Source organism: Nuphar pumila, chromosome 4 (assembly GCF_984573655.1).
Source record: "Nuphar pumila chromosome 4, dmNupPumi1.hap1.1, whole genome shotgun sequence".
In the NCBI taxonomy this organism is placed as follows: Eukaryota; Viridiplantae; Streptophyta; class Magnoliopsida; order Nymphaeales; family Nymphaeaceae; genus Nuphar; species Nuphar pumila.
In genome coordinates, this window is record NC_143252.1 from 142999598 (window position 1) to 143025476 (window position 25879).

Here is a 25879-nt window from a genome sequence, read left to right on the forward strand (position 1 = left end):
GCACCAAAGACGGCATGTCCTCAGCGGGCATAGGATATGGTGATCTTCTGAAAGAGCTAGCCGGTGTCGCTGCCATGCAGATGATGCCGTGGATGAGGCCGACGCCCAAAAGAGGGAAGACGATGAAGAAGAACCACTACCACCACCACCACAATTCCTCTTCTTTTTTCATTTTTCTTTTATTTTTATCATGCTACACAAACAAGTGAAAACAATTAATTTAAAAAATTTATTATACCCAAACTTTTGATAGGCAATTTTTTTTTCTTATGAAAGTTCTTCTTGCTTCCAAAGGTGCCCTAAAAGTAGTATCAAGTAAGAAGGGAGATGCGATTGTGGAAGTGAAGAAGCAAAGATATACGAAAACGATATAAGATAGAAGTGAAAGTGAATGGCTAACAGATTGAAAACGAGCAGGAAATCATATGAAGACTAGAAGGAAGCAATAAAAAATTAATATGCAAGCTTGTTATAGAGACAATTATATTTTCATATGAAAAACATATGAAGTAAAGAGAGAAACATGTCAAAAGCAAAGGGAAAATGAGAGGAAGCGAGACGAATACGTTTAGGAAATGATACGAAGACTAGCAGGAAGCAATATAAAATTAATGTGCAAGCTTGCTATAGAGAAAATTATATTTTCATATGAAAAACATATGAAATAAAGAGAGAAACATGTCAAAAGCAAAGGGAAAATGAGAGGAAGCGAGACGAAAACGTTTAGGAAACGAGGGGGAATCCATTTGGAAAGCAAGTGAAAATTGTGCTTCCCATTACATGAATGCTTCTCACTACAGGGGAGCATGTTTCATGTCGTTTCTCCTACCTTTGTGTATGTAGTAACTATGGAAAATATGGCCAATGTTTGGAAATGGTTGTATGTAAGGATTTGTATCTTTATGGAATATTATATAATACATAATGTACTTACAGCCCATACCATTGTTCAAGTATATAAAATTGCACAATGGGCATGGTCTGTATGCTTTGTTTGCAGAGAAATGTGATTTTGAGGCTTCTACCAGTCTTGACACAAACTATCTACTTAAACCATTCCTAGCTCCCAAAGGGTTAACATAGTTGGAGCGGGCCTCGGCTGTGAGACGGGCAGTCAGGGTTCGACTCTGGCAGGGGCTTCCCTCTAGAGTAATGGCCGAAGCCAGGTGACTGCCTGGGGGCAAGGGGTGCGCCACCGGTTTACACCGGTTTCCGGGGGCATCGAAAAAAAAACTTACACCACTCCTTTGAAATTCATTATTATTTAAATGTTTGTGTCAGTTTTTTAGTACAAGACAATTTACTCCTTTCTTTCAAATGTTGGTATCGACCTTGTCAGAAACTGAACGAACTTCTCATTGATGACACTCCAAGCGCTAGATCTAACTTCAACAACAAGAATCGCAGATGAACAAATTTACTGCACTGAAAGAGCACAGTTCAAAAATTTTCACAGAATTCCAAGCTCACTGTTTGAAAATGAAAGTTTGGTTTGATTTTTTTTTTTTTAATTTGAATGTCTTCTGATTGGAATGTAGCCTACTGTCTCTGATCTGGCCCTTGTCCTTAGTCCCACAAGCAAGTACTGTTTTGTCATATCCATTGAAATTAGCAATCAACTTTTAATTTCACGATAAATTGGTAGTATCCGTTGTGTTAGGCTGGAAAGTGGAGCTTGTTTTGTAGTTTTCCCTTGGTACTGAAATTTAATGCCCTAATGACTTGTAAATTTGGAATATAATGAGAGAGGTTAGAACCAACCGGCATATCATGAGAGGATGATGAATGAAGGGGGCTGTCTTTTGGAGGTGATTAAAACGCTCAACTTTTTGGTATATTGTCACATGCTACGTACTCCTGCTTTTGGAGATCCAGCCAATGGCATTACAAAGAAACAGCTAGGGCCCACCAGAAGTAATGCATGGGTCCTAGCTTATCCAATATAAGAAATGAAAAGGAAATAACACATAAAGCATGGAAAAACAGACCATCGAATGGTTCAGATGTTGCCCCCATCATCTCTCTCTCTTTCTCTCTCTAGACCATTGGATTATTTCTAATCCAATGGTTTAGATAAAACTTGAAAATTTTGATGGGTTTCCAACTTTCCATTATTAATGATTTCCAAAGTAATAAATGAGCGAGGAGGAGGCACGTGATTTGAAAAAAGGAATTGCTCTCTCTCTCTCTCCTTCATACATAACCATAATGGATGATGAATATGGATGCATAGCATGCATCCATGTCCATCAATTCACCTTTATTTTTACATTTCAAAAAAAAATAAAACGCCCCCCCTCTTGTCTCTCACTTTCTTATTCATACATGGATGCATGTGCATGAATGCATGAATGGATGATAGAGATGAATGAATAATGGACATGAATGCATCGTTGGATGAGAAAATGGAAGCATCTCCCTCGGATTCGCTCACATAATTATGGTCATGCATCTATGTGATCATCATCCATAATACATATATATAATTAAGACAACTACAATTAATTTTTAACTTTGGAATCAACCCCACCGCTATTCACGCCAACCTCATTTAGTTTTTAGTAATGCATTATTAATGGAAAACCATCACCTCCTTTAGTTGCTTTTTGGAAGCAATTAAAGATGGAAAGTCGTTCTCAGGGTATATATATATATATATATATATATATATATATATATATATATATATATATATATATATATATATATATATATATATATATACAAGAGAGAGAGAGTATGGTTTCTCTTAACGGCAGTGGACAGACTCAAATTTTCATTTTTTGATAACTTTTTTAGAATTCGATCTTACAGATATGATCTACATGGTTTGTTTAGTAAAAAAACTGCTTTTGAAACATCTGAATATAACATGCAAACTGGTTTTTACAAGGATTCAAAACTCAACGGCTATGTTTTTTTACAAAGTTTAAAGCTCATAAGTTCATATTTATTCATCAAAAAAGCATGATCCAACCATTGATTCCTAGCAAATTGACCATGCTGAACACATCTATGAGGTCTGATTTATCAAACATGACTTGAAATACTCAAAATCACTACTATCCACACACTTTATGGAGGGTTAGGACGAACAAATTCCTAGCAAATGGATTTGCATGATATGCCAAACTTCATATTGATTGATATGAAACGGTCTGGTTGGGCAACTCATACATCATTATACACGATCACCACGATCAAGGTTACTTAGGGCTAAGGGAAAGTGCTGGGAAGGGGAGATAATATAATATGAGTTGAGATCAAAGGAGCGGCTAAGTGCCATGGCTATGTGACACTAGCCAATCACATGATAACATTGCATGGGCCCCACAGCTGGGGAGTGCAGGCCTCACATGAAATGCTGTCATGCGATTGGCTGTGTCAAATAGCCATGGCACTTAGCCTCTCTCTGGATCCCCTCTCAATATATTATAATTTGCTTTAAAAGCAGTCTTGGAGTTGCCCACACCATTGTTTAACATTTAGTGGATTAAACCAAACTAAATCATGCTTATCCAAGAGGGATGCTTTTCCCCCATGTGCTTTAAAACATGAATAAATGACTTAAGAAGGGTCATGTTGAGATACTAGGCTTAAAGGCTTTCAGTATAAATTCATCACATAAATTAATAGAAAACTGAGTAGTGGAAGACGGATAGGATATTATAGGGCTTCCTCAATAAGGGTGTCAACAGGTCAGATTCCCGTTAAAATGGGTGAGACCAAACCCAGATTGGACTGAGTGATGTGGGTATTGAATCCGGATTCGAGTTCAACCACATTTTTCATAAGAAAAAATCATACCCAAATCTGATAAGAATTACATAAACCCGACCCAGTCCATACCCGATAAAATAATATTTTTTAATTTTTTTTACATTGAAATTTTGCAGATGTTAATGGCAACTCTGGTCGGACTTGGGTTTGATATAAAATTTCATAACCCATGATCGACCCATTTAATGATCGGACTTCATGGGACCCACTCGGATAGTTAATCATACTCCCTTCTTTGTAACCAAACCCTGACCCTATAGGATCAGGTATGTGTCAGAATCATGCCAATACCCAATCCCTATTCCCCAGGCACTGATGGACGAACACAGGAGGGAGAGAGAGAGAGAGATGGTGGCCTTGTTAGATTTGGATGCCTTATTTTATACACCAGCATTGGAATGAGTGAAAGGACCACCCCTAGTTTTGATGATTGAAGCACAAAAAAATAACCCCACCCGTGTTGGGAATCTCTCAAATCCCAAAAATCTCAGGGCATGCTTGACCCCGAAAAGGGCAAACTTTGTGCCATGAAGGGCACCCCCAGGCAGGATCTGCCCAAAATCATGGACCATGGTTGCTAGTTCACAAAGCCCAGCGCCATAAATAAAAGCACATGCTATGATGATTCATGCACCATGGCGTGCTGGAAGAGATACATCAAGAGGGAGCACAATGAGTAGGGGATTTCCCCAGTCCCATTGGGAATGAAGGATCCGCTGATGCAAGTATACAACAACAAAGAGTGGCTTGGAGCACCTCACAAGCTTTGAAAATGGATCACTTGAAAAGTTGAGAAACGTGATTGTCTTTCCAAGGGCAAAACTTTCTCATGTTTGTAAAGGTACATGTGAGTCAAAATCAGAAATTATGTGATTTATTTTTTTTATTTGCAAAAATAGCAAACATTCATTTTTCAGCTCGTCAAATGATAAATACAAACTACGATTTATGTGAATTTGTACAAACTAGACATTTTCGGCAACTTTTTCCACAAATATGACTGTAGATAATCGATTTAACGAGAATCAACATTTAGATTGTTTATTTTTTAGTAATAAATGCACTTTTTGAAGCTTGAATAATTACAATGCTAAACCATTAATTTTCAAGTGATTAGAAAACCTGCTCATGTATCAAATCATAAACGGATGATTCAAGAGCCGATACTTGAAAAATCGAGCATGCACAAGGCATCAGTATGGTCAAGTGGTTGGATTTAAAAAGAAAAACACTTTAAGGAAATTCATACGATTTTGGTTTGTGAGATCAAATCTCTCTCTCTCTCTCTCTCTCTCTCTCTCTCTCTCTCTCTCTCTGAAACTGGAAATTAATTAACTAGCCAAAATCACCCTCCCAATGGAGGGCTTAGAGACTAAACTCTCTCTCTCTCCACCCCCCCACTTTGAGGAGTTTTATTAATTTATGGACAACAAATTTCCTCTCAAGTTTATGGACGCTTCCCAATTTACACTCGTGTGCATGAAGAGGGCATTCCAAGAAAGTTTTTACATTTTTCTGAAAAAGACATCTAAACCCAGCAATAACCTGTCATTTTGAAAAAGTTTCTAAAGGTAGACAATTTTGTGCATCTGACGCCTCATCCATAGTAGGCTAAAATTGGTTGTGCTGAGAAACATTTTCTCAGAAAATGGGAAGAATGATTCTCAAGAGGGTGCTTGCAGACGCACCTAATGATAGTTCATGAACTAACCATGTGAAAACACCGACATTTATCTCGCACACCATCCTAGTCGACTTTTCAGAGGCAACACTCTAAATGGATTCACTAACTTGCACATGAAATCAAGGTCATCCAAACTGTGCAACTCTTTTTAGGCAACCATGTAGACGGCATCTTGGCTTCAGTAACACCATGAACTCTTTTTAGGCACCCAAAATTCAAGCCCACTTTGTGTCCAACATCACCTCCTAATTCATCCGACTCCAGAATAATGTCCACTGAACTCAACAGGGTGTAAGAAATATGGCTTTAACACAAGCTAATGCAGTGTCACGGGCCTATTTCCTTCAATGGGCCAGCGCGGCGCGACGATCCTTCCTTACCGCCGCAAGCCTACTCGTCAGCTCGCTTGCCGGTCGTGAAAGCTTGTAATCAGAGTGCAAGAGAGCAAGAGAGAATAGAGGGAGAGAAATTGCAATCACAAGAAGCAATCACAATGAGGGTGAACAAAAGAAAGCTCAACGCATTTACTTCATTCACAATTTTGCCTGCAGGCTATTACAGTTCAAGTATACGGGCTGCCCCTTCGGGGTATTGATTCACCTGAACCGGTCAGCTTACATCAGACTCAACAAAAGCAAAACAGACTCTAAGCGCAACTATACACTGTAAGTCGCAAGGGAACATGCCCCCCTTCAAATCATGTGTCGTCCTCGACGCCATCTGTTTTGTGGTAAGCCCTGACTTCAACCGGGTAGCGGTTGTTCATTCGAAATGCAGGCTCCCACGTTGGTTCCGTTGTTTCCTCCCACTGCACCAAGTATTTCTTCGCTTGTCCCAAGTAGTTGACCTTGTGGCGAAGGATCTAACTAAGGTGCTTCTCGGCCCGCTGTGCTGCCGGGGCCCTCTGCATGATGAGAGCGCGTTGTGGCACACTGCGTTCCGGGTCTCCATCATCTGGATGGAACTGCTTGAGGTTGCACACGTGGAACACTGAGTGCAACTTGAAGTCTGGGGGCAACTCCAGCTTGTATGTCAGCTTGCCCACCTTCTTCGTGATGGTGAAGGGTCCCTCATACTTTCTGAGTAGTCCGCGGTGCCGCCCGCGGAAGATGCCTGTGCGACCAGAATATAACTTCACCAACACTTGGTCCCCAACTTGGAACCCTGCGGGCCGACGGTGCTTGTCCGCCCACTTCTTCATTCTCTTTGCCGCTTTGTGTAAGAATGCCTTCGCCAATTCATTTTGCTCGTGCCAGTCGCGAACAAACTGATAGGTGAATGATGGCCTTCCCTTTTCTTGTGTAACAAGAGTGTGCGGGGTCAGTGGCTGCTGCCCCGTGGCTATCTCGAACGGACTGTGGCCTGAAGACTCGCTCTTCTGCAGATTATAACAAAATTGTGCCACATCAAGGAGCTTCACCCAATTTTTCTGATTGGCACTAACAAAATGCCTCAGGTACTGCTCCAGTATTCCGTTGATACGCTCTGTCTACCCATCTGTCTGCGGATGGAAGCTAGTTGAAAACAGCAACTCAGAGCCAAGTAGCCGAAATACTTCACGCCAGAACTTGCCCGTGAAGCGAGCATCGCGATCACTCACAATGCTCTTTGGTATGCCCCAGTGCTTCACCACATGCTTTACGAACAACTATGCAGTCTTCTTTGCAGGGCACTTCTTGGAAGCTGGGATGAATGTGGCATACTTTGAGAAATGATCCACCACAACCAAAATAGAACTGATGCCCTCTACCTTCGGCAGACTAACAATAAAGTTCATGGAGATGCTATCCCAAGGACGTTCTGGAATTGGTAGAGGCTCAAGGAGACCGGTAGCCTTCTGGTTTGTCCCATTATCTTGCTTGGCAGATGAGGCATGTCCGCACATACCCCTCAACGTCGTCTCTCATCTGCGGCCAATAGTAGCCGAGCTCAAGGAGTGCTAAGGTCCGCTCCTGACCAGGATGGTCGGCCCATAGTGTATCATGGCACTCCTTGAGTAGCTCTCGGCGAAGGCTTCCCCACCGTGGTACAAAGATGCGTCCCCCTTTTGTTACGAGGAGGTCATCCTATAGCCAAAATCGCTGAGTCTTCCCTGCCTGCGCCAGAGAAACAAGGTGTTGTGCGGTCGGATCCTGCTGTGTACCCTCGCGGATGCGGCTCAGCAATGCGCCCTCCAAATGCACTTCAGAAGGCTCTGCGCGCGCAGCAGCCAATTCAGCCCTACGGCTCAGGGCATCCGCCACAACATTGGTCTTTCCAACCTTGTACTCTAAGGCAAAGTCGAACTCAGCCAAAAACATCTGCCATCGAGCTTGCTTGGGCGTTAACTTCTTTTGCGTTTGAAAATAGCTCGTGGCCACATTGTCCGTCTTGACGACGAACTCGGCACCCAAAAGGTAGTGCCGCCAGCTCTTGAGGCAATACACAATGGCGGTCATCTCACGTTCGTGCACTGTGTAACGCCTCTCTGCATCCTTCAGCTTGTGACTCTCATATGCGATCGGATAACCATCTTGCATAATAACTCCGTCAATGGCAAAGTCTGAGGCATCAGTGTGAACTTCAAAGGGTCTCGAATGATCAGGCAGTCGCAGCACTAGCTCCCTCACTAAGGCTTTCTTCAAGCCATCGAAGGCATCTTGGCACGCTCTTGTCCAGAGCCATACCCGATTCTTCTTTAACAAATCTGTGAGGGGCGCAACAATGAGGGAATAACCTTCAATGAAACGCCGATAATAGTTTACCAAACCAAGGAATAACCGCAATTCTGGCACTTTGCTTGGCGGAACCCATTCCTAGATGGCCCTTATCTTCTGCCCATCCATACGCAGCACACCACGCCCCACAACGTGGCCAAGGAAGCTGATCTCCTTCTGCCCTAAGAGACACTTCTCTCGTTTGACACAGAGGTCATTCTCCTTCAGCACCTGAAACATTGTTCGCAAGTGCTCGGCATGTTCCTCCATGTTGTTGCTGTAGATCACGATATCATCCAAGTAGACTACCACAAACTTGTCTAAGTAAGGGTAGAAGATCTGGTTCATTAAAGTCGTGAACGTGGCTGGAGCATTTGTCAACCCGAATGGCATTACTAGAAATTCGTAAGCACCATAACGGGTGACGCAAGTTGTTTTCGGCTCATCACCTTCGGCAATCCTCACTTGCCAGTAACCCGATCGCAGATTTAGCTTGGAAAAGATACGGGCACTGCCTAGTTGATCGAACAAGTCCGCTATCAATGGCAATGGGTATTTGTTCTTCACCGTGATCTTATTCAAGGCACGGTAATCCACACATAACCGTTTAGAGTCATCTTGTTTCATCTGGAAAAGGACCGGGGCACCAAATGGGGCTTTTGATGGACGAACAATGCCTGCGTCCAACATCTCGTCTAACTGCCTGCGCAGTTCCTTCAGCTCAGCTGGCCCCATACGGTATGGAACCATTGCAGGAGGTTTCGCTCCCGGGGTCAACTCAATCTTGTGGTCGACCTCGCGTCTTGACGGAAGACGCTTTGGCAATTTCGGGGGCATCACCCCCCGAAACTCCTCCAATAGTAGGGCTAGGGTCGGTGGCACTGCTGCTTCCACCTTCCCTTCTTCTGCGCGCACTGCCACTAAGAATGTCTGCTCCCCATGCTTGACACCCTTCTTTAGTTGCATTGCCGACAACACTAAAGACTTGCCTTTCTGCGTAAGGCACTGCACTGTGTGGGACAGGTCTGACTCCATGATCGTCAGCGTGTTGAATTTTGGCAACATCATAACATTCTGGCTTCGCAGAAACTCCATACCCAAAATCATCTTGAAATCGTCCAGGGGCACCACAGAGAAGTTGGCTTTACCGACCCAACTTCCCACTTGAATAGCCACATCCATTGTTTCACCAAGGATGTGCTTGGCCTCAGAGTTTACCGTTTTAATGGTCCTCTGCTTTGGCCCATGCTTCAAGCCCAACCGCTCTGCCTCTTCCCGCGAGACAAAGTTGTGTGTGGCCCCGGAGTCTATCATTGCTGAAGTAGACTTTTCATTCATAATAACTTCAGCGTACATGAGTTTCTTACTGACCTGCATGTTTTTAGCTGCACAACTTCTAGCTGCATTGATCGATCGCATGGCACACATCCTCGGTTGCATGGTCTCAGTGTCACTGCATTCAGTATCGCTGCATTCTTCCTGTGCAGCATTGGCTTGCCCGTCGTCCTTTACAAGGCGCTTTGGGCATTGCCGGGCGATATGTCTATCACCACAGAACCAACATGTCACAACCGCACCCTTGTTGCTGTTATTATGCTTTGTGTAGTTCTGTTTCTTTTCGGATTGATGGCGTGTCGACGCCTCACCTTTATCATTGCGCTGCTTATCCTTCTTGCCTCCGTGGTCAGGCTTCTTCCCAACTTTGGTTGATGGGGTGAAAGGCTTGTGCTGAGTGTCAACTAAGCGCTCAGCCGCCACATATGCATCTTCCAAAATACGGGGGTTGCTCCTTTCCACTTCAGACTGTGCCCATGGTTGAAGTCCCACAATGAACCAGTTGAGCATGTCGTCTTCTGGCATGTTAGGTATCTCCAGCATAAGCTTCTGGAACGTTCTGAAATAGTCTTGCAACGAACCAGTATGTTTGAGCTCATGAACCATCCGGTAAGCCTGTCTCTGCGCATTTCTTAGAATGAAGTAGTTGCGCAACTCTACTTTGAAGTCATCAAAGGTGTCTATCACACATTGACCCCTCTCCATGTCATTGCGCTTCCGCCTCCACCAAGCGATAGCATCACCATCAAGTAAGGCCGTTGCAGCCTTGATCCTCATATCTTCGAGGGTCACATTCTGGATATCCAAGTAGTCTTCTACTTGAAACAATAAGTTCTCAATGGCCTTGCTGTCACGAGAACCATTGAATTTTGCGGGTCTAGGTACATCAATCCTTGATGGTCTCTCACCATTTCCGCCATTTAGGGTCACCGTCCGCTGCAACGTACGGTTCCTCAACTCAAGATCGATCACTGTAGTCGTCAATGAAGTGACCTGCCCCATTAGTAAGTTCACCTGCTCTTGCAGGCTCGCCACCACATCATTCAATCCATTAAATGATTCACATGCGCGTGAAATCGCTTCATCATACGAAGTCACATCTTCCACCAGCTTGTTAACAGTTGCAGCCAACTCTTCTTGGCCCCGAGGTGAACCCATCTCCTCAGCTTCGGCAATTGTCTTGCCTTTGGTGTTGCGCAAGTGTTGATAAGGCACAACGATGTCTTGCTCACAAATCGCAGCCTATCGGCGTGTCTGTCGACACCGACTCTAGAGTCCCTTTCCCAGCACGAGAACGGGCTCTGGTACCACTTGTCACGGACCTATTTCCTTCAATGGGCCAGCGCGGCGCGACGGTCCTTCCTTACCGCCGCAAGCCTACTCGTCAACTCGCTTGCCGATCGCGGAAGCTTGTAATCAGAGTGTAAGAGAGCAAGAGAGAATAGAGGGAGAGAAATTGCAATCACAAGAAGCAATCACAACGAGGGTGAACAAAAGAAAGCTCAACACATTTACTTCATTCACAATTTTTCCCGCAGGCTATTACAATTCAAGTATACTGGTTGTCCCTTCGAGGTATTGATTCACCTGAACCGAGCAGCTTACATTAGACTCAACAAAAGCAAAACAAACTCTAAGTGCAACTATACATTGTAAGTCGCAAGGGAACATGCAGCATGATCAGCAATAATGATGATTAAAAAACAATGAAGAGGTAAGGCAAATAGAAACCCCAATTATGGCTGCAACTACCAATTTGGCCCCACCAACGGGGCTTCGGGAGGTCTGTAGGAGCTGTCAGTGCTCCAATCCCTGTGGTGGGACGTTGCAGGTTCAAAACCCAGTGGTAAGTTGAATAATAACTGGTGGGGGTCTTACTAACCCCAGTTTTCCTTTCAAAAAAAAACTACCAACTTGGCCCCCAATAGGTTCCACGCATCTTCAAGCCCCCGATTAGGTTCATGGCACAAACAGTACATTAGCTCAACATCAACAACTTGTGGCTCCATCAATAGGCACCACTTGGTTAGGTATACACACTACAGAAGTCATGACCAACTTCCAGCCAGTAAAATGGTCTACTTTACTAACTTCGGCAAGCATACTCATCACAAATCTAGCTCGAGTAGTCGAGTCAAGGATGGTATTATTATTTTGAAACTATTGTCAACGACATGCAACTTCAAGCATGCCCTTTGGCCCGGCCAGGTTGGGCCTACAGCCAGGAATATGGGAACAAGATCTACCATCAGTTTACCAAAACGACCAACCACGTGTACAGATTTTTCCATCAGAACAAACACAGACCGCAGTGATGTAATAACTACAAGAATAACACCAAATAATTATATTTAACATACTAATATCTGCACAAGGTTTATAGTCTTTGCAAGTTCCAAACACCCGCAAAATTTACAAGCCGCACATACGATGAGCACAACACAAGGGTGAAACACAAAACTATCACCACCCATTTCACTGAACCTAGTATCTGGAACGGCTTCTAACCCTACAAGACATATAGAATTCAGAGAGGTGAAAAGGTCAAGACAATAAAAACTTCATATTGATTCCATTCCATAATTACCTTGGCGACCGAGTGCGTGAGCGGGAATATCTTCTTCTTGGGCTCCTGCTCCTACTTCTGCTTCTACTACGGCGGTATCTGTTATATCATTAAGATCATTCCAACATTTAGAAGCAGAATTTCACAAACTAGTAAATTAGATGTCATCATACCAAATAGGGTAACTTAGTACAATACCTTGGAGGAGAACGGCTGTAACTACGACTACGACTATGACTTCTGTGCCTATAATGCCCTAATCTGCTTGTTTCAGCAAGCTTTTCCATCCTTTGTCTTTCCTGTTCTCGCTTCTTTGCCATCTCAGCAGCTGAATCTTTCTTAACTGCCAAATTGTAAAGCAACATCAACAATGCCACATGAGGGTAAAACAAGCTCCAGCACAATTTAATTATATCAGAACAAACAACTTAAAAACAGCCCATTGGAACAGGAGACAAGATTTACTTTGTTTACTCAGCTGCTTGCTCATGATTCTTTTAAGACGTTCCTGAGGTGTTTCCTTTTTCTCATACTGCTGTGTCTTCGAGGCCATCCCAGCAGCAGCAGGCTTGCTCAATTTTGCCAATGCGGATGAGGTGCTGAGACAAATAGTTTTTCAAGTTGGCAGAAACACAAGATAGTGAAAATTTCTAAAAGACCATCTGAGTGTATCATCTGTACATAAGAATAAGTTTGAATTCTCTGGTCCCAGATATCTACAGACACCTATGTCACAAGGATACGGATGTGGGTGCTGGACACGATGCAGATATGCTTAGCACGATACAATAATTTTCAAAAATTAGGACACGGGGACACCGCCATACACACAGATGTATATGTGTGTGACTGTATATAACAATTTTAAATCACTACAGTTGGAACATTAAATAGTGAAACTAAGTTGAAATTGAAATGTAATGTAATTGATGACAAATTTAAAAGAAAAATAACTAAGTAAATATGAATAAGTAAATAAGATCATAAAAGAAAATAGATAAAGTTAATGACACAATGACTGTGTGTGAAACTGGTTTGACTATGTTGATGAAGTGTCGTAAAGTGTGAGTGTTGTGTCGTGTCGGTATGATATATGCATGCTAAGTGAAGTGTCCGTGCGACATAGGCACACACCCGTGACTGTCTAATGTATGTACAACCTAGTTGGAAAATCATAGGTGCAAGTTCTATATATTCCATCAATGTGTTCAGCATGGTTTGCTAGGTAGGGATCACACTTTGGATCTCATCCTTTTTCAATGTAAAAATACCATTTTTTGAGTCATGAAATTTTGATACATTGTGGGCTGTCCATTTTTGAAGCACTTGGAAAACCTGTTAAAATGTATTGTGTGTGTGTGTGCTTGTTTTTATAGGAATCACTTCTTGGAACATTTGATTCCATGGATAGGATTTTATAAGGTTTCAAAAATCAACCTACAATTTTCATAAATTTTTGAGGCTCTAAATACCATTTTTTTCATCCAAAATGCACAGTCCAAGTGTCGATTTCTAGTAAATCAATTGTGGTGAACACATCTATGGGGTCGGAATTTCGAAAAGAAAACAACGAAAATCCACTATCATGTTTCATTTAGTAGGTTTCCATTTCCCTATATATATATATATATATATATATATATATATATATATATATTGGGGAGATTGGGGGTGTGGATGATATTTGGGAAGATTGGGGTGCGGATGAAATTTAGTTTAAAGAAAGGGAGGGGCATGAAATTTTATAAAATAAAATGTAAAAGGGGTTGTCCCTTTTTCTTTCTGGACAAGAGGAAGGAGAAGAAGACGAGGCCCAGGTACGTCTCTCTCTCTCTCTCTCTCTCTCTCTCTCTCTCTCTCTCTCTCTCTCTCTCTCTCTTTTCAGGTTAAAAAAAAGCTGGATTTTGGGTTGGGTCTTAGTTCAACCCGACCCAAACTGATCCACAACATACCACAGCAGCACCTGGCACCTGTACCCAGGCGTGTCCACACTGGTATGGTGGGTCGTTTGCCATGTCTATGTTACATAGCTAATTACATTTGCAGTTTTGTGATTGTTTCTGCTGTTATTATGGTGAACACATTGGGTTCTACTTATAATAACGGACAATCTGGTCATAGGATCAAAGCATTGATGAGATACTGGGCCCCATCATCTAATGGAACAGAAATTCTTAATCAAGTAAGAATTAGAGAAACAGTAGTTGAGGCAGTTACCAAACATGAATAGAATACTTTCTAATCCTAATGGAGGTCATACACAAGCCTGCTATCTAAAGTTTGTTCTTATCTTATTAATTGAACGGAAGGTTTCTGGGTGGTGGTGATGATGGTGGGAGTGTTGAACTGTTGATGGTGGCATTGCTGTTGGTATCGGTATCTGTAGTTCCAATGGCCCCTGTTCTCAGATCACTATGCCATAGAAGGGTTTGTTAATGTTTTGAAAAGGACTATGTATTTGTTCTTAAGATTTTATCAACAATAAAAGGGCCTTGTATTGTAGTATATTGGAATGTACAATTGGTGAAACATACTGGATTGCGACTTTATGAGATAGCGTGAGGGACTTTGTATATGAGATGAGCCCTTAAGAAGCCTTCTCATTCAATGGCCCAATTTAGAGGCTTTGCAACTTGTTCTATCTTCTGTTGCTCTATGACTGGTTCTAAAGTTGAGTAGTAGGTACTGTTGTTATATGCAGAGCACGAAGAAATGAGTCACACCCTTTAGATTTTTTCAAATGAAAGAGAAAAAAAATGTTGTGCAAGCATAAATTTTTACGATTTTTCCATAACATTATTGGTTTCTCAAATCTAAATAATTGAATATGATATTGAACTCAATCCTTGAGTATTTATTGTGGATTTGCTTCTTCCTTATTTACATACTTTTTCCTTTCTCAGTAAAACATTTTGTTAACCTACTTAATGTCTTTCCTGTGTAGATTCTACATCAACATGCTCGTTCTTGTTCCAAACCTTCTGAGTAAACCAACCATAACATTTGTTGTAGCAAGTGGATCTCCCTGACTGTTTCCTTTTGAGGCTTAAATAACATCAACAAGTGTTATCATCGGTTTTTTGTTATGAAGTGCATAGTTTTACAAGGCAGTGATGCTAATTGTTGTGTTAGAACTATGTTTTACAAGTTCTTTTTTAATTTCTGAAAATCAGTTTGTTATGGATTTCCTTAGTTTCTGTTATTTGAATATACTTTGTGAACCAGGAAAGCTGCTCCTGCAACTTGTCGAAGTGAACTGTTTGGTATTAATGTCCAACATCTGGTTGCTATACTTTAGTCTAAGTAGTAGTTAATGGCTTTGTTATACTGAGTTCTATATATTTATTCATGGATGTGCAGCAAGCTGATTAATCAAGTTATTTTTGTTCAGTCTATTAACGATGACGATGAAAAAATAAATGGCATGCGAGAAAAAAAATAGCTAAAGCCCTCTCCGAAGCTGACACTTCCTCAAACTCAAAGAGAAGTCATGGATACAGGTGATCCCCAAGTCCTTATAGTGGGTTCTTACAACAGTGTTATTGAACGGACATGTATTAGTGGAATCTCATTTAAATATATGTAACAAATGAATGGAAAAATATCAATGTCATATATTGAATAGTGTGATAACAATTACTTTTTATGAGAATGAATACTCTTTTAATTCTGCAGTCAATTCATGTTGACTCTCTCTCTCTCTCTCTCTCTCTCTCTCTCTCTCTCTCTCTCTCTCTCTCTCTCTCTCTCTCTCCAGTCCGTAGGCCTGGTGGTTTTTCTAGTATGTGTGTGTTCAAACCTTTTCTTATGTCCAGGCATGTTTCTGTAAAGTCACATAGGGCAGAAGTGGTGATGGCAGAATAAGTTGGGTCAGGCACAAATACCTAACAGGAGTCTTCAAAACTTTCACATTCTTTTCCAGATCAGGGGAAACTGATGATGCAGGATCAACATGCAGTGCCTCCAGTATACGACCAGCAGAAGGCCTGTAAAAATACAGGATCAGAAAACAGTCCACTGCAGTAAAACAGTTCCTTTTAATGTGAGCTCTTTGGAATTGATCATGAAAATGTATCACTTAATGCCAAAGAAAAAGAAATATCATATGTGTATATGCTTTAGCAGGAAGAACTCCATATTATTCCAATTAAAGGTTTTCTTGCCAGCTGTGAATTTCAAGGTATTCCCCGTGATATCAATTTAACACCTACTCACAACCTAACCAAAAACCCAAAGTGCCTTCCTTAGTTAACCACTTGAAGCATCAGAATAAGCTGCAGGAGAGAAAACATTGTCCAAGTTATCTGTGCAGGACTTAAAGGTCGAGTGCTCCGACCGGTTAAGTGCATCAACTTGAGGAGGAGATTGTGGTGGGGAGATCCCTTCCAGCTTTTGATCATCCATGTCTGATGAGCCCCCAAACTCTGTAATGTACTCTATTTTTGGAGCCTTTGGTTTGCTCCGGTGCCCACCATCAGTATGAGCACCACGCTCATAGCGCCTGGAATATGAAGGTGAACGTGATCGTGACCTGGATCTTGATCTGTGCCAATTAAATGGATTCTCTCAAAATGGCAGGATACAGGAAAAATATAGGAATCCAGCAAACTAATCAGCATAGCCGTCCAGGACAAATGGAGTAGAATCATACTGCATACATTCTAGATCGAGAATATGCTTCATAAGTTGGGCTTCGTCGAGGGTCCCTAAAAAATGATAACATTAGCCATCAGAAATTTAAACTAAAAATACAGCATTTATGCAATAGCAGCATGAAAACATGGAAGGCTCACGCTCGCCCAAAGAAAGGACATAAAGACCAGATGCGTTCATTTCTTTACCTGTATGGGTCATGATGGAACATTCGGCTCCCCGAGATCCGTGCAGCTTCCCTATCTCTTTCTCTTTCAATCTGAGAAGCCTTTCTCCTCTCCTTGCGACTAAGCTTTCTCTGTTAGTTTTCCAAAATGAGTCACAAGAAGAAAAAGAATACAACAAAGGGAAAACAAGAATGATAGTACCAAGAAGCAACAAATCCCTACCATTGAAGGATCCCTCTTTACAGCTTCCTTTTGCCGTTTCTCTTCCTCCCTAGCTCTTTTATCCATACGTACAAGCCAGTTAAATCTTTTTATTCCAAATTCTCTGCCAATTGCTTCCATTCCTTCATCATTGCTATCCTCACTGCTGATCTCTTTTTCATCATCATCATCATCATCAACATCAACATCATCATCATCACTTTCCAAAAGCTGGGACTCATCCTTTCCATCTCCTTCATAAGAGAACCCCACCTGTGAATATGAACCTTTGTTCATCTGCTGTTGCTGAGCAGAATGTGACCTATTCAACGCACATCAATGAATTAGAGCACAACCACCTAAAAAAACTGATGAATTACACGTTTCAAGCATTTACCAATTATTAACTGGAACAATTGTTACATGGAACACACACTCAAAATACACAAAGAAGATAAATATTTGTTTTTTTAGGTTAACCCAATGTTGTGAAAAGTGTTGAGACGTAGCAGACATAGCGAAGCGCTCCACCAAAAAACGAAGCAAGGCGTAAAGTGTAAGCCTCAAATTTAAAAAAAAACTTTATATATATATATATACAAATAAATAAATAATGCTTTATTGATAAAGCAACAACCAATAAGAAATAGAAAATCTCAAATAAATACTGAAAAATATGAGATTAACATGTAAAAGTAACATTAACGCAGCAACTTGATCTATGTAAGTATCTAAGAAATAAAATATGAGCATTCAATGAAAATTTAACAAAATCACTAACAATCAAATTCCTCAACATCATCATATAATGCAAACAAATTCATCTATTATGTGTGATTTTAGTAGTTTGATAAAGCTAATTTTTCAAATAAGCATGCATGAAAAATCTGGGAGTGTGTGACTTGAACTATTGATTGGTCCATGCAGATATATTATCCACCACATTGGAATTCGTAAACAAATGCATCTTTGTTCCAACCGCCGGCCCCCCTGCCTTGAACTTTTACTGAATGTTGTTAATATGAATCTTGTAACATTTTCTGATTTATTCTAAAATCACAAATAGTGTTGTGAAAAGCGTTGAGGTGTAGCGAGGCGCTCCACCAAAAACCGAGGCGAGGCATAAGCCTCAAGGCGTAAAGCGTAAGCCTCAAAAAAATTTGAAAACTTTAAAAAAATTATAAAAAATATCTAAAAATACAAATAAATAAATAAATGCTTTATTGATGAAATAACAACCAAAAAGAAATAGAAAATCTCAAATAAGTATTAAAAAATATGAGATTAACATATAAAAGTAACTAAAAACTGATTATATAACTGGAAAATATATGAGATTAACCAAAAACAGTTAAAATATACTAAGAAACTGACTACATAACTGAAATAACTGGAAAATATATGAGATTATTCTAAAAAATATGAGATTAACATATAAAAGTAACTAAAAAATGATTACATGACTGAAAAATATATGAGATTAACCAACAAAAGATAAAATATACTAAGAAACCGATTACATAACTGAAAAATATATGAGATTAACCAACAAAAGTTAAAATATATGAGATTATTCTAAAAAATATGAGATTAACATATAAAAGTAACTAAAAAAGTGATTACATAACTGGAAAATATATGAGATTAACCAACAAAAGTTAAAATATACTAAGAAACTGATTACATAACTGAAATAACTGGAAAATATATGAGATTAACCTACAAAAGTTAAAATATATGAGATTATTCTAAAAAATATGAGATTAACATATAAAAATAACTAAAAACTGATTACATAACTGGAAAATATATGAGATTAACCAACAAAAGTTAAAATATACTACGAAACTGATTACATAACTGCAAAATATATGAGATTAACCTACAAAAGTTAAAATATATGAAATTGTTCTAAAAAATATGAGATTAACATATAAAAGTAACTAAAAACTGATTACATAACTGGAAAATATATGAGATTAACCAACACAAGTTAAAATATATTAAGAAACTAATTACATGACTGAAACAACTGAAAAATATACGAGATTAACCAACAAAAGTTAAAATATAGTAATATACTAAGAAACTGATTACATAACTGAAATAACTAAAAAATATATGAGATTAACCTACAAAAATCTTGTTGTAAAAAAAAAAATTTGCGCCTCAAGGAGCGTTTTTGATAACACTGATCACACATAATAATCCATATATACAATTAGTCTCACAAACAAAAAAACAAACATTTTCATTTAACATTTTTTTTTAATTTCCATGATAAAAAAGGCTCAATTACACGTACATACATAGTCACATGCATATTTGCAAATAATTACACAAACTGAAAGTAGCAATTTCACATGTATGGTTTTTATATAAACAAACTAACGCATAAACAAACTAACAAAATTGGCATATACAATTTTTATATACAGTCTATTAATTGCAAAAAAAGTCCAGTCATTTTGAAGAAGAAGAAGAGGGAAAAAAGAAAATGAAGGAAGAAAAAGAATGATGGAAGAAGGACTGGAAGAACGAGAAGAAGAACGGAAGAAACAAAAGGAGGAGGAGGAGACGGAAAAGGAGAAGGACAACAAAAGAAGAAGACCGGAAGAAGAAGAAGAAAATGAAGGAGGGAAGAAGGGAACAAGAAAAAGAAGAAGCAGATGACGATGAACCGAAGAAGAATAGAAGAAGAAATAAGAGAAGAACGAAAGAAAAAGGAGAAGAAAATGGAAGGAGAATAGAGAGAGAGAGGGGGTTACTGTTAAAATGTATCTCTCTTATGTAAATATTTACATATATATATAAAGAGAGATACATATACATATATACATGATGTATATATGTATATGTATCTATCTTTTTATATATATATATATATATATATGTAAATATATATGTTTCCTTTTTTTCTCGTAAAACACGCAAGGGTATTTTAGTCATTTCCCTTCCTTTTGCGCATATTCATAATTATGAATATGTTGTAATGTTTTTTGTATTTTTACTTTTTCTTCTTTTTCTTTTTTCTCTTCATTTTTTGTTTTTTTCTTTTTGTTGACTCAAAGTCAACTTGGAGGGGGCTCAACACTAGCCGTTGAGCCTCTCCAACGGTTAGAATTCTAACCGTTGGAGGGGCTCCAACAGCTAGTGGAGCCCCTCCAAGGCTCCTTGCTTCTTATAAATAGGGGAGTTCCCCCTTTGTAAAACTCACTTATTGGAGCTTTTGTTCTTCATTCTTCTCAATAAAATTCTTTATATTTTGTATGCCTTTGTGCATTTGAGTTTCTTTATTGTACCTTCGTGTACATTTGTTTTAAGTGTTCTTGTGCATTTGTGCACATTGGTGGTGTTGTGCTTATCGCACACTTTATCTCTTTTTTGAGATATTTTCAGAGTTACTACATACATCTTCTTCTTCTTCTTCTTCTTCTTCTTCTTCTTCTTCTTCTTCTTCTTCTTCTTCTTCTTCGACTTCGTCTTCTTCTTTCAAAGGGGGGGGGGTGGCGGGAGTGCCCTAACCATCGGGCCTTCCCTTCTATTTTTTTTATAAGTTGGATTTGGGTCAAACAAGGGCTTTGACCCAATGAATTTGAGGTGTGTGCCTCATACTGAGGCGAGCCTTCTATTTTTTTTATAAGTTGGATTTGGGTCAAACAGACGAGGCACACACCTCAAGGCCTTTTGCGCTGCCCGTGTGCGCCTCAAGGCGAGGCACGTTTTATACAACATTGGGTTAACCCAGAAAATGTTCATTATAACAATAGTTCACTAAGTTCAGCATATACAATACTAGCACCTCTAATAAAAGCTGAATCAGGAAGCATACTGCCCACACTGTATGGAAAAGCACCATACATTGGACCCCATGATTGTCAAAAAGAGGTGTTTGTCATCTATGTCATACTTTATCTAGTAGTATCCAAGTACCATGGAAGCATGTGGGCTCTCATGTCCATACATTAAACTTGTTTTGAACATTCATTCTGATTCCCTACCTGTGTAGACCAGTCACAGATATCGCCAATATTTTAAAATTATCACAATATTAATGTTGTAAAATGGAAAACCGATATTAAAAGTAAAATATCACAATATTTTCAAAATATCAGAAATTTTTATATATCACGATATTATCGCTATCGCAGCCCAGCAACAGTTGTTTTTTTTTAAACTGTTAAAGGGGGGGTATTTGAGGATTTTTGATAGGGTATTTTTGGTATAAAATGTATAGCTTTTTTGTTTAGGGTTACCAGTTACCTTTTAAAAGTTAAAACTTAAGAAACATAAGGGGTTGACCCCCGATATTCTCAAGTTCTCCAGGCTGCCTCAACGCCAACAGCGAAAGAAAGAAAGAAGGGAAAGAGGAAGGGAAGGAATAAAAGAAGGAAAGAAAGAGGAAGGGAAGGAAGAAAAAAAAAGAAAGAAAAGGAAAGGGGGCGTGGGTAGCTGCCCTGCGACAGGGGAAGAAATAAGGGAAGGAAGAAAAGACATCTATTTTTCGTTATTATTTCCTATTTTTTCATTTTGTTTTTTAAATCCCGAGATTTTCTCGAGATTTTCTCGAGATTTATTGAAGAATCCTATAATATCCCGATATTATACCTCGCCGAGATATAGGCTATAGCCGATACCGATATTTGTGACTATAGTATAGACTTACCTCATTATCTTCTATGATATGACAAATGTCATATGCACAAAATTTTAGGGTGAATTTGAGAGCCTTGGACCTCATATCCAAGGATCTCAAAACCCTAGGCATATGGCCATGACATGCAACTTTAATATCTCAGAAATTGTTTCCTTTGGCATGCTAAAAAGCAAGCAGTGTGATGCATTTGGGGAAATGCTAACACAAGTTCCATTCCAAATTGTCTCGCAAAAAAACCATGAGAACATTAAGAAAAAAGGGAACAAAAAGAGAAAAAAAGAATCTAGCCAACAAGTTTTAGTCTAAAAAGAAAAGCATGAAGCTCTTTGTATAAGTCAATGCCAACAAATGATGGATGCATGGGTTGATTCCAGACGATAACAAACTAGTAAACATGGATAAAATTATCTCACTACTGGCCATAACAAACTAGTAAACATGGATAAAATTATCACTACTGAAGTAAAAAAAGGGACTCTTCATTGACGATATAGTCAACTATAAGATTCAAGCTTATAGTCAAATCTTATGTCACATGAATATGGCTGCGGATGCGGGGATACAGCCATTTTTATGAATTTTTCAATATGGCTAAGTATATAAGGAGAAACAACATGGGGGACAAAATGGAGTATCCGTGTGATATAGGTCAAATCCATCATAGAATGACATAACATTCATCAAAAGATCTTCTTAACAAGATTCTTGGTAAGCATAACAAGGCCAAACAATCAGGAAAAAAAAAAAAGACCAGAAAAATTGAAGCACTAAAACAGACTTCCATAGATTAGGCATGTCAGTAACCAATTAACTGAAAAAGGGATAATACCAGCACAGAAAATTCACCTTTCTGACATAAAAATAGCTGTGACTCTTGCCTCCATATCTTGACTAGTATGCTGTAAGCCATCTTCATCAGTAACTGTTGAGCAAACAATGCTTAGCATGTGACTTATGACATATCCACAGGCAAAGCACATACGCATAACATGAAATAGGAAAGAGAAAATGATGACTTCATGTTCCAGAACATTGATAATGCAAGAATGAAAACACATGCTCGAGGATAATGCATAGGCAGAAATTTCAAGAAGTACCGACATCCTTTTCTGCGATGCTTAATTAAATCCCGGAAACGCTCAAAATTAACAAACTCTTCAAGTTCTTCTTCTTCTTCAGTTTTTTCTTGAGCCTGGCTACGTCTAGAATCAGTGTCTCGAATGAAATCAAGAAGAGCACGTCCATCAAATCTGCTAGCAAACAGAAAAGATGAAGTGAGAGAACAAAATTTGTCAAAATTTAACTATACCATAAAAACAAAGGCCAGAAAGTCACCTGTCGATTAAAATATTTTGCTTTCCATTCCAGGGTATTCTGCAACAAAGTATCAACAGATACAAATGGTAAGAAGACAGTTCCAGACTTTGCCAATAATTCAATACCTTGTTATCCTGTCATCATTTGCTTTTAAAGAAAAACAAAAAAGTTATCTTGAAAAGAAATAAAGGGTTTTGAAGAAAACAGGATCGACCATTACTGGAACTTGATACACAAGCAACATGACCAACAGCATGATGGCTGCAGTTTAAATGCCAAATAATTGATTTAACAATAGCATATATTTTGATTAACCAAATCGCCTTCCACTTTTCATTTGTTTTATACATTTCCTCCCAGCCAAGCAAGCTTTAGACTAATGCCTCAACAAAGAAACCAACTAAGCGTTCAAATATATCTATAGTGTATTTAGTTTAAAGAATGAAAACAGAAAATGCAATATGATTATAACCAGAGTGAAGAAAACACTATAAAACACACACACACACACAAAGGAACCCTTAGTAAAAAACTGTAATATTTTCAATTGTTTGATGTTTTTGCATATCTAACACTCCAGATGTGATCTATATGTTTGGGTAAGTAGAAATTGGTGCTTGGATCATGGTATTCCAACATGTATGTAAGATTTTGTAGGGTTTGAAAAATCAACGGCCTACAATGTACCAAATTTTCAACCCTCGTTAAAGTCATATTTTTACGGCTAAAAAATACGATCCAAGAGCCAATTCCTACTATTTTGACCGTGTTGAACATATCCATGGGGCTAGATTTGGTCAAAAAAATCCCACAATGAGTTCCAACTAGGGGGTCTTTACCCACAAGATTGATATATATATATATAGAGAGAGAGAGAGAGTAATGGTACGGTGCTCCGGGAGCACCTACCCCCACCTACTAGAAATCATAGTTCTAAGTTGCCCATATGAATGTATTCAACATAGATTATTTGATAGGAATCATGTTTTAGATCATGTTTTTTTGACATAAAAATAGGATTTTTAAGTCATAAAATTTTGGTACATTGTGAGCCATCGATTTTGAAGATCTTAAGAAACCTACATGTATGCCATAATCACATGATCCAAAACTTGTTTTCCACTAAATAATAGTTGTAGATCATATCTAATAAGGTCATATCAACAAAAAAACTCAAAAATATAGAAAAATTGAAGCTTCTATTAGGTGGGAGAAGGTGCTCTGGGAGCACCCTATCATTACTAATATATATATATATATAGAGAGAGAGAGAGAGAGGTATATATATATAGAACACCTGTAGTTCCAGCACAACTAATGCACTGACAGTATGGCTCAAGTCCATTAGATAATAACTTCTTAGAATTAATTTCAACATAGTCATTCGATATAATATCAAGTTCGTTTAGAACATTGTTGTAGGATGCTTGCTACACTTGTGAGCGGGTAGTATCTACTAGAAACCACTAGTTTTTTTAAATTGTCTTGAATGTTTAATGGATCAAGTCCTATAAATATGATCTACAGGGTTTATTTAGTGAAAAAATAAAAATATATGTTTTAGATTGTCCGATTGTGCTGTGTAAGCAGGTTTTTTAGCGCATTGTTGTAGGATACTGGCTACACTTGTGAGTGGGTAGTATCTACTAGAAACCACTAGTTTTTTAACATTTTCTTGAATGTTTAATGGATCAAGTCCTATAAATATGATCTACAGGGTTTATTTAGTGAAAAAAAAAAACATGTTTCAGATTGTCCGATTGTGCTGTGTAAGCAGGTTTTTTAAGAGCATAGAACATCAACGGTCCACAATGCACCAAGCTTTCACGATTGAAAAAAAAAAGAATCTTGTTTTTACGTTGAAACAACGTGATCCAAAGTGTGATTCCTAATAAAAGAAGCAATGTTCATATCTACTATTTTCTGCTAGATGGTAGTATGATGTCATCAAGAGTAGCCAACATTTTCCCAAATAAAAATTATAGCAATCCATTCCAAGATGGATACGCAAGAACTAAGCAACAAAACAGCATGAGCATAATGCACGCCAAGCATCAAAGAAACATCATCAGCACGTCCATTGAGCATTATATAAACTCAAGAAAGCCTTTCCACAAAAGTCTGAAATCAACAAGAAAAGAAAAGAAGGAACACATGAATTATACACGAATTACAAGTTCAAACCAGTCCCATTCGCTCACTCAACTAGCAGATACATTCAAAATCCCAGCTCTCAAAGAGAAACGGAAAAACTCAACTCCTCACCAAAACAGAAAAAAAAATGAAAACCCGAAACCCTGAAATCGCAAGCGCGCATCACAAAAACCACAAAAAACTCGAAAAACAGGAAAGAATCAGAAATCAGAGAAGAAAGACATAGAAAAAAAGGAAAGGGACAGGGGTTCTCACAATCCTTGTTGGTCCTGGGTGGCCTGGTAGAGCCCATCGTCGCGGTAAACGCGGCATCGGGAGGCAACGACCTGGATCGACTGCTGCGGGTCGCCGCGCCTCCTCGAAAGGAAAACCGCCCGGCGCTGCGCCCGCTTCCGAGCGGCGTCCATCAAGTCGTGGACCATCCTCTCCGACCGCCGAGCTTCGTGCCACATCCTCCCCTCCTCTCCGCTCGCTAGGGCTTCCGCGAGAGGCCGATCGTTGCAAGGAGCGAAGGAGAAGCCCGATCGGAAGCCCTGAAAATCCTAGATTTTCAGAATCGCGGGAGGAAGGAAGAAGCCAAACCCTAATTTCCCTGTGAATCCCACGCTTTGGCAATCCTACCCCCAATTCGGAGATGAGAGAGAGAGAGAGAGAGAGCAGGAGCGATGC

General features: G+C 39.4%; 1 protein-coding gene across 2 annotated transcripts; it reads right to left on the reverse strand.

Moving 5' to 3' along the window:
* Window positions 1-11814: 11814 nt before the first annotated feature.
* LOC149841426 (uncharacterized) lies at window positions 11815-25879 on the reverse strand. 2 transcript variants are annotated; one of them, XM_090003830.1, is made up of 13 exons: window positions 25466-25879; window positions 23075-23113; window positions 22841-22989; window positions 22586-22661; window positions 17104-17404; window positions 16903-17012; window positions 16720-16767; window positions 16398-16604; window positions 15946-16047; window positions 12527-12660; window positions 12260-12404; window positions 12083-12160; window positions 11815-12004 (listed from the first exon to the last, which is right to left on the reverse strand). In XM_090003830.1, exons 1-13 carry the CDS (start codon window positions 25660-25662, stop codon window positions 11980-11982), a joined length of 1611 nt encoding a protein of 536 aa, XP_089859956.1. In that variant the 5' UTR covers window positions 25663-25879; the 3' UTR covers window positions 11815-11979. The 2 variants fall into 2 exon arrangements, with proteins under 2 accessions (XP_089859956.1, XP_089859955.1); XM_090003829.1 differs by having other exon boundaries at window positions 22841-22992.

Excerpts from the sequence above, each read along its gene's own strand:
- LOC149841426 (XM_090003829.1), bottom strand. The coding sequence starts at position 25,662 with ATGTGGCACGAAGCTCGGCGGTCGGAGAGGATGGTCCACGACTTGATG. Across the intron at positions 12,405-12,526 it reads CAAGCAGCTGAGTAAACAAA|TTAAGAAAGATTCAGCTGCT; the intron begins GTAAATCTTGTC and ends ACAATTTGGCAG. Across the intron at positions 12,005-12,082 it reads TCACGCACTCGGTCGCCAAG|GGTTAGAAGCCGTTCCAGAT; the intron begins GTAATTATGGAA and ends TATGTCTTGTAG.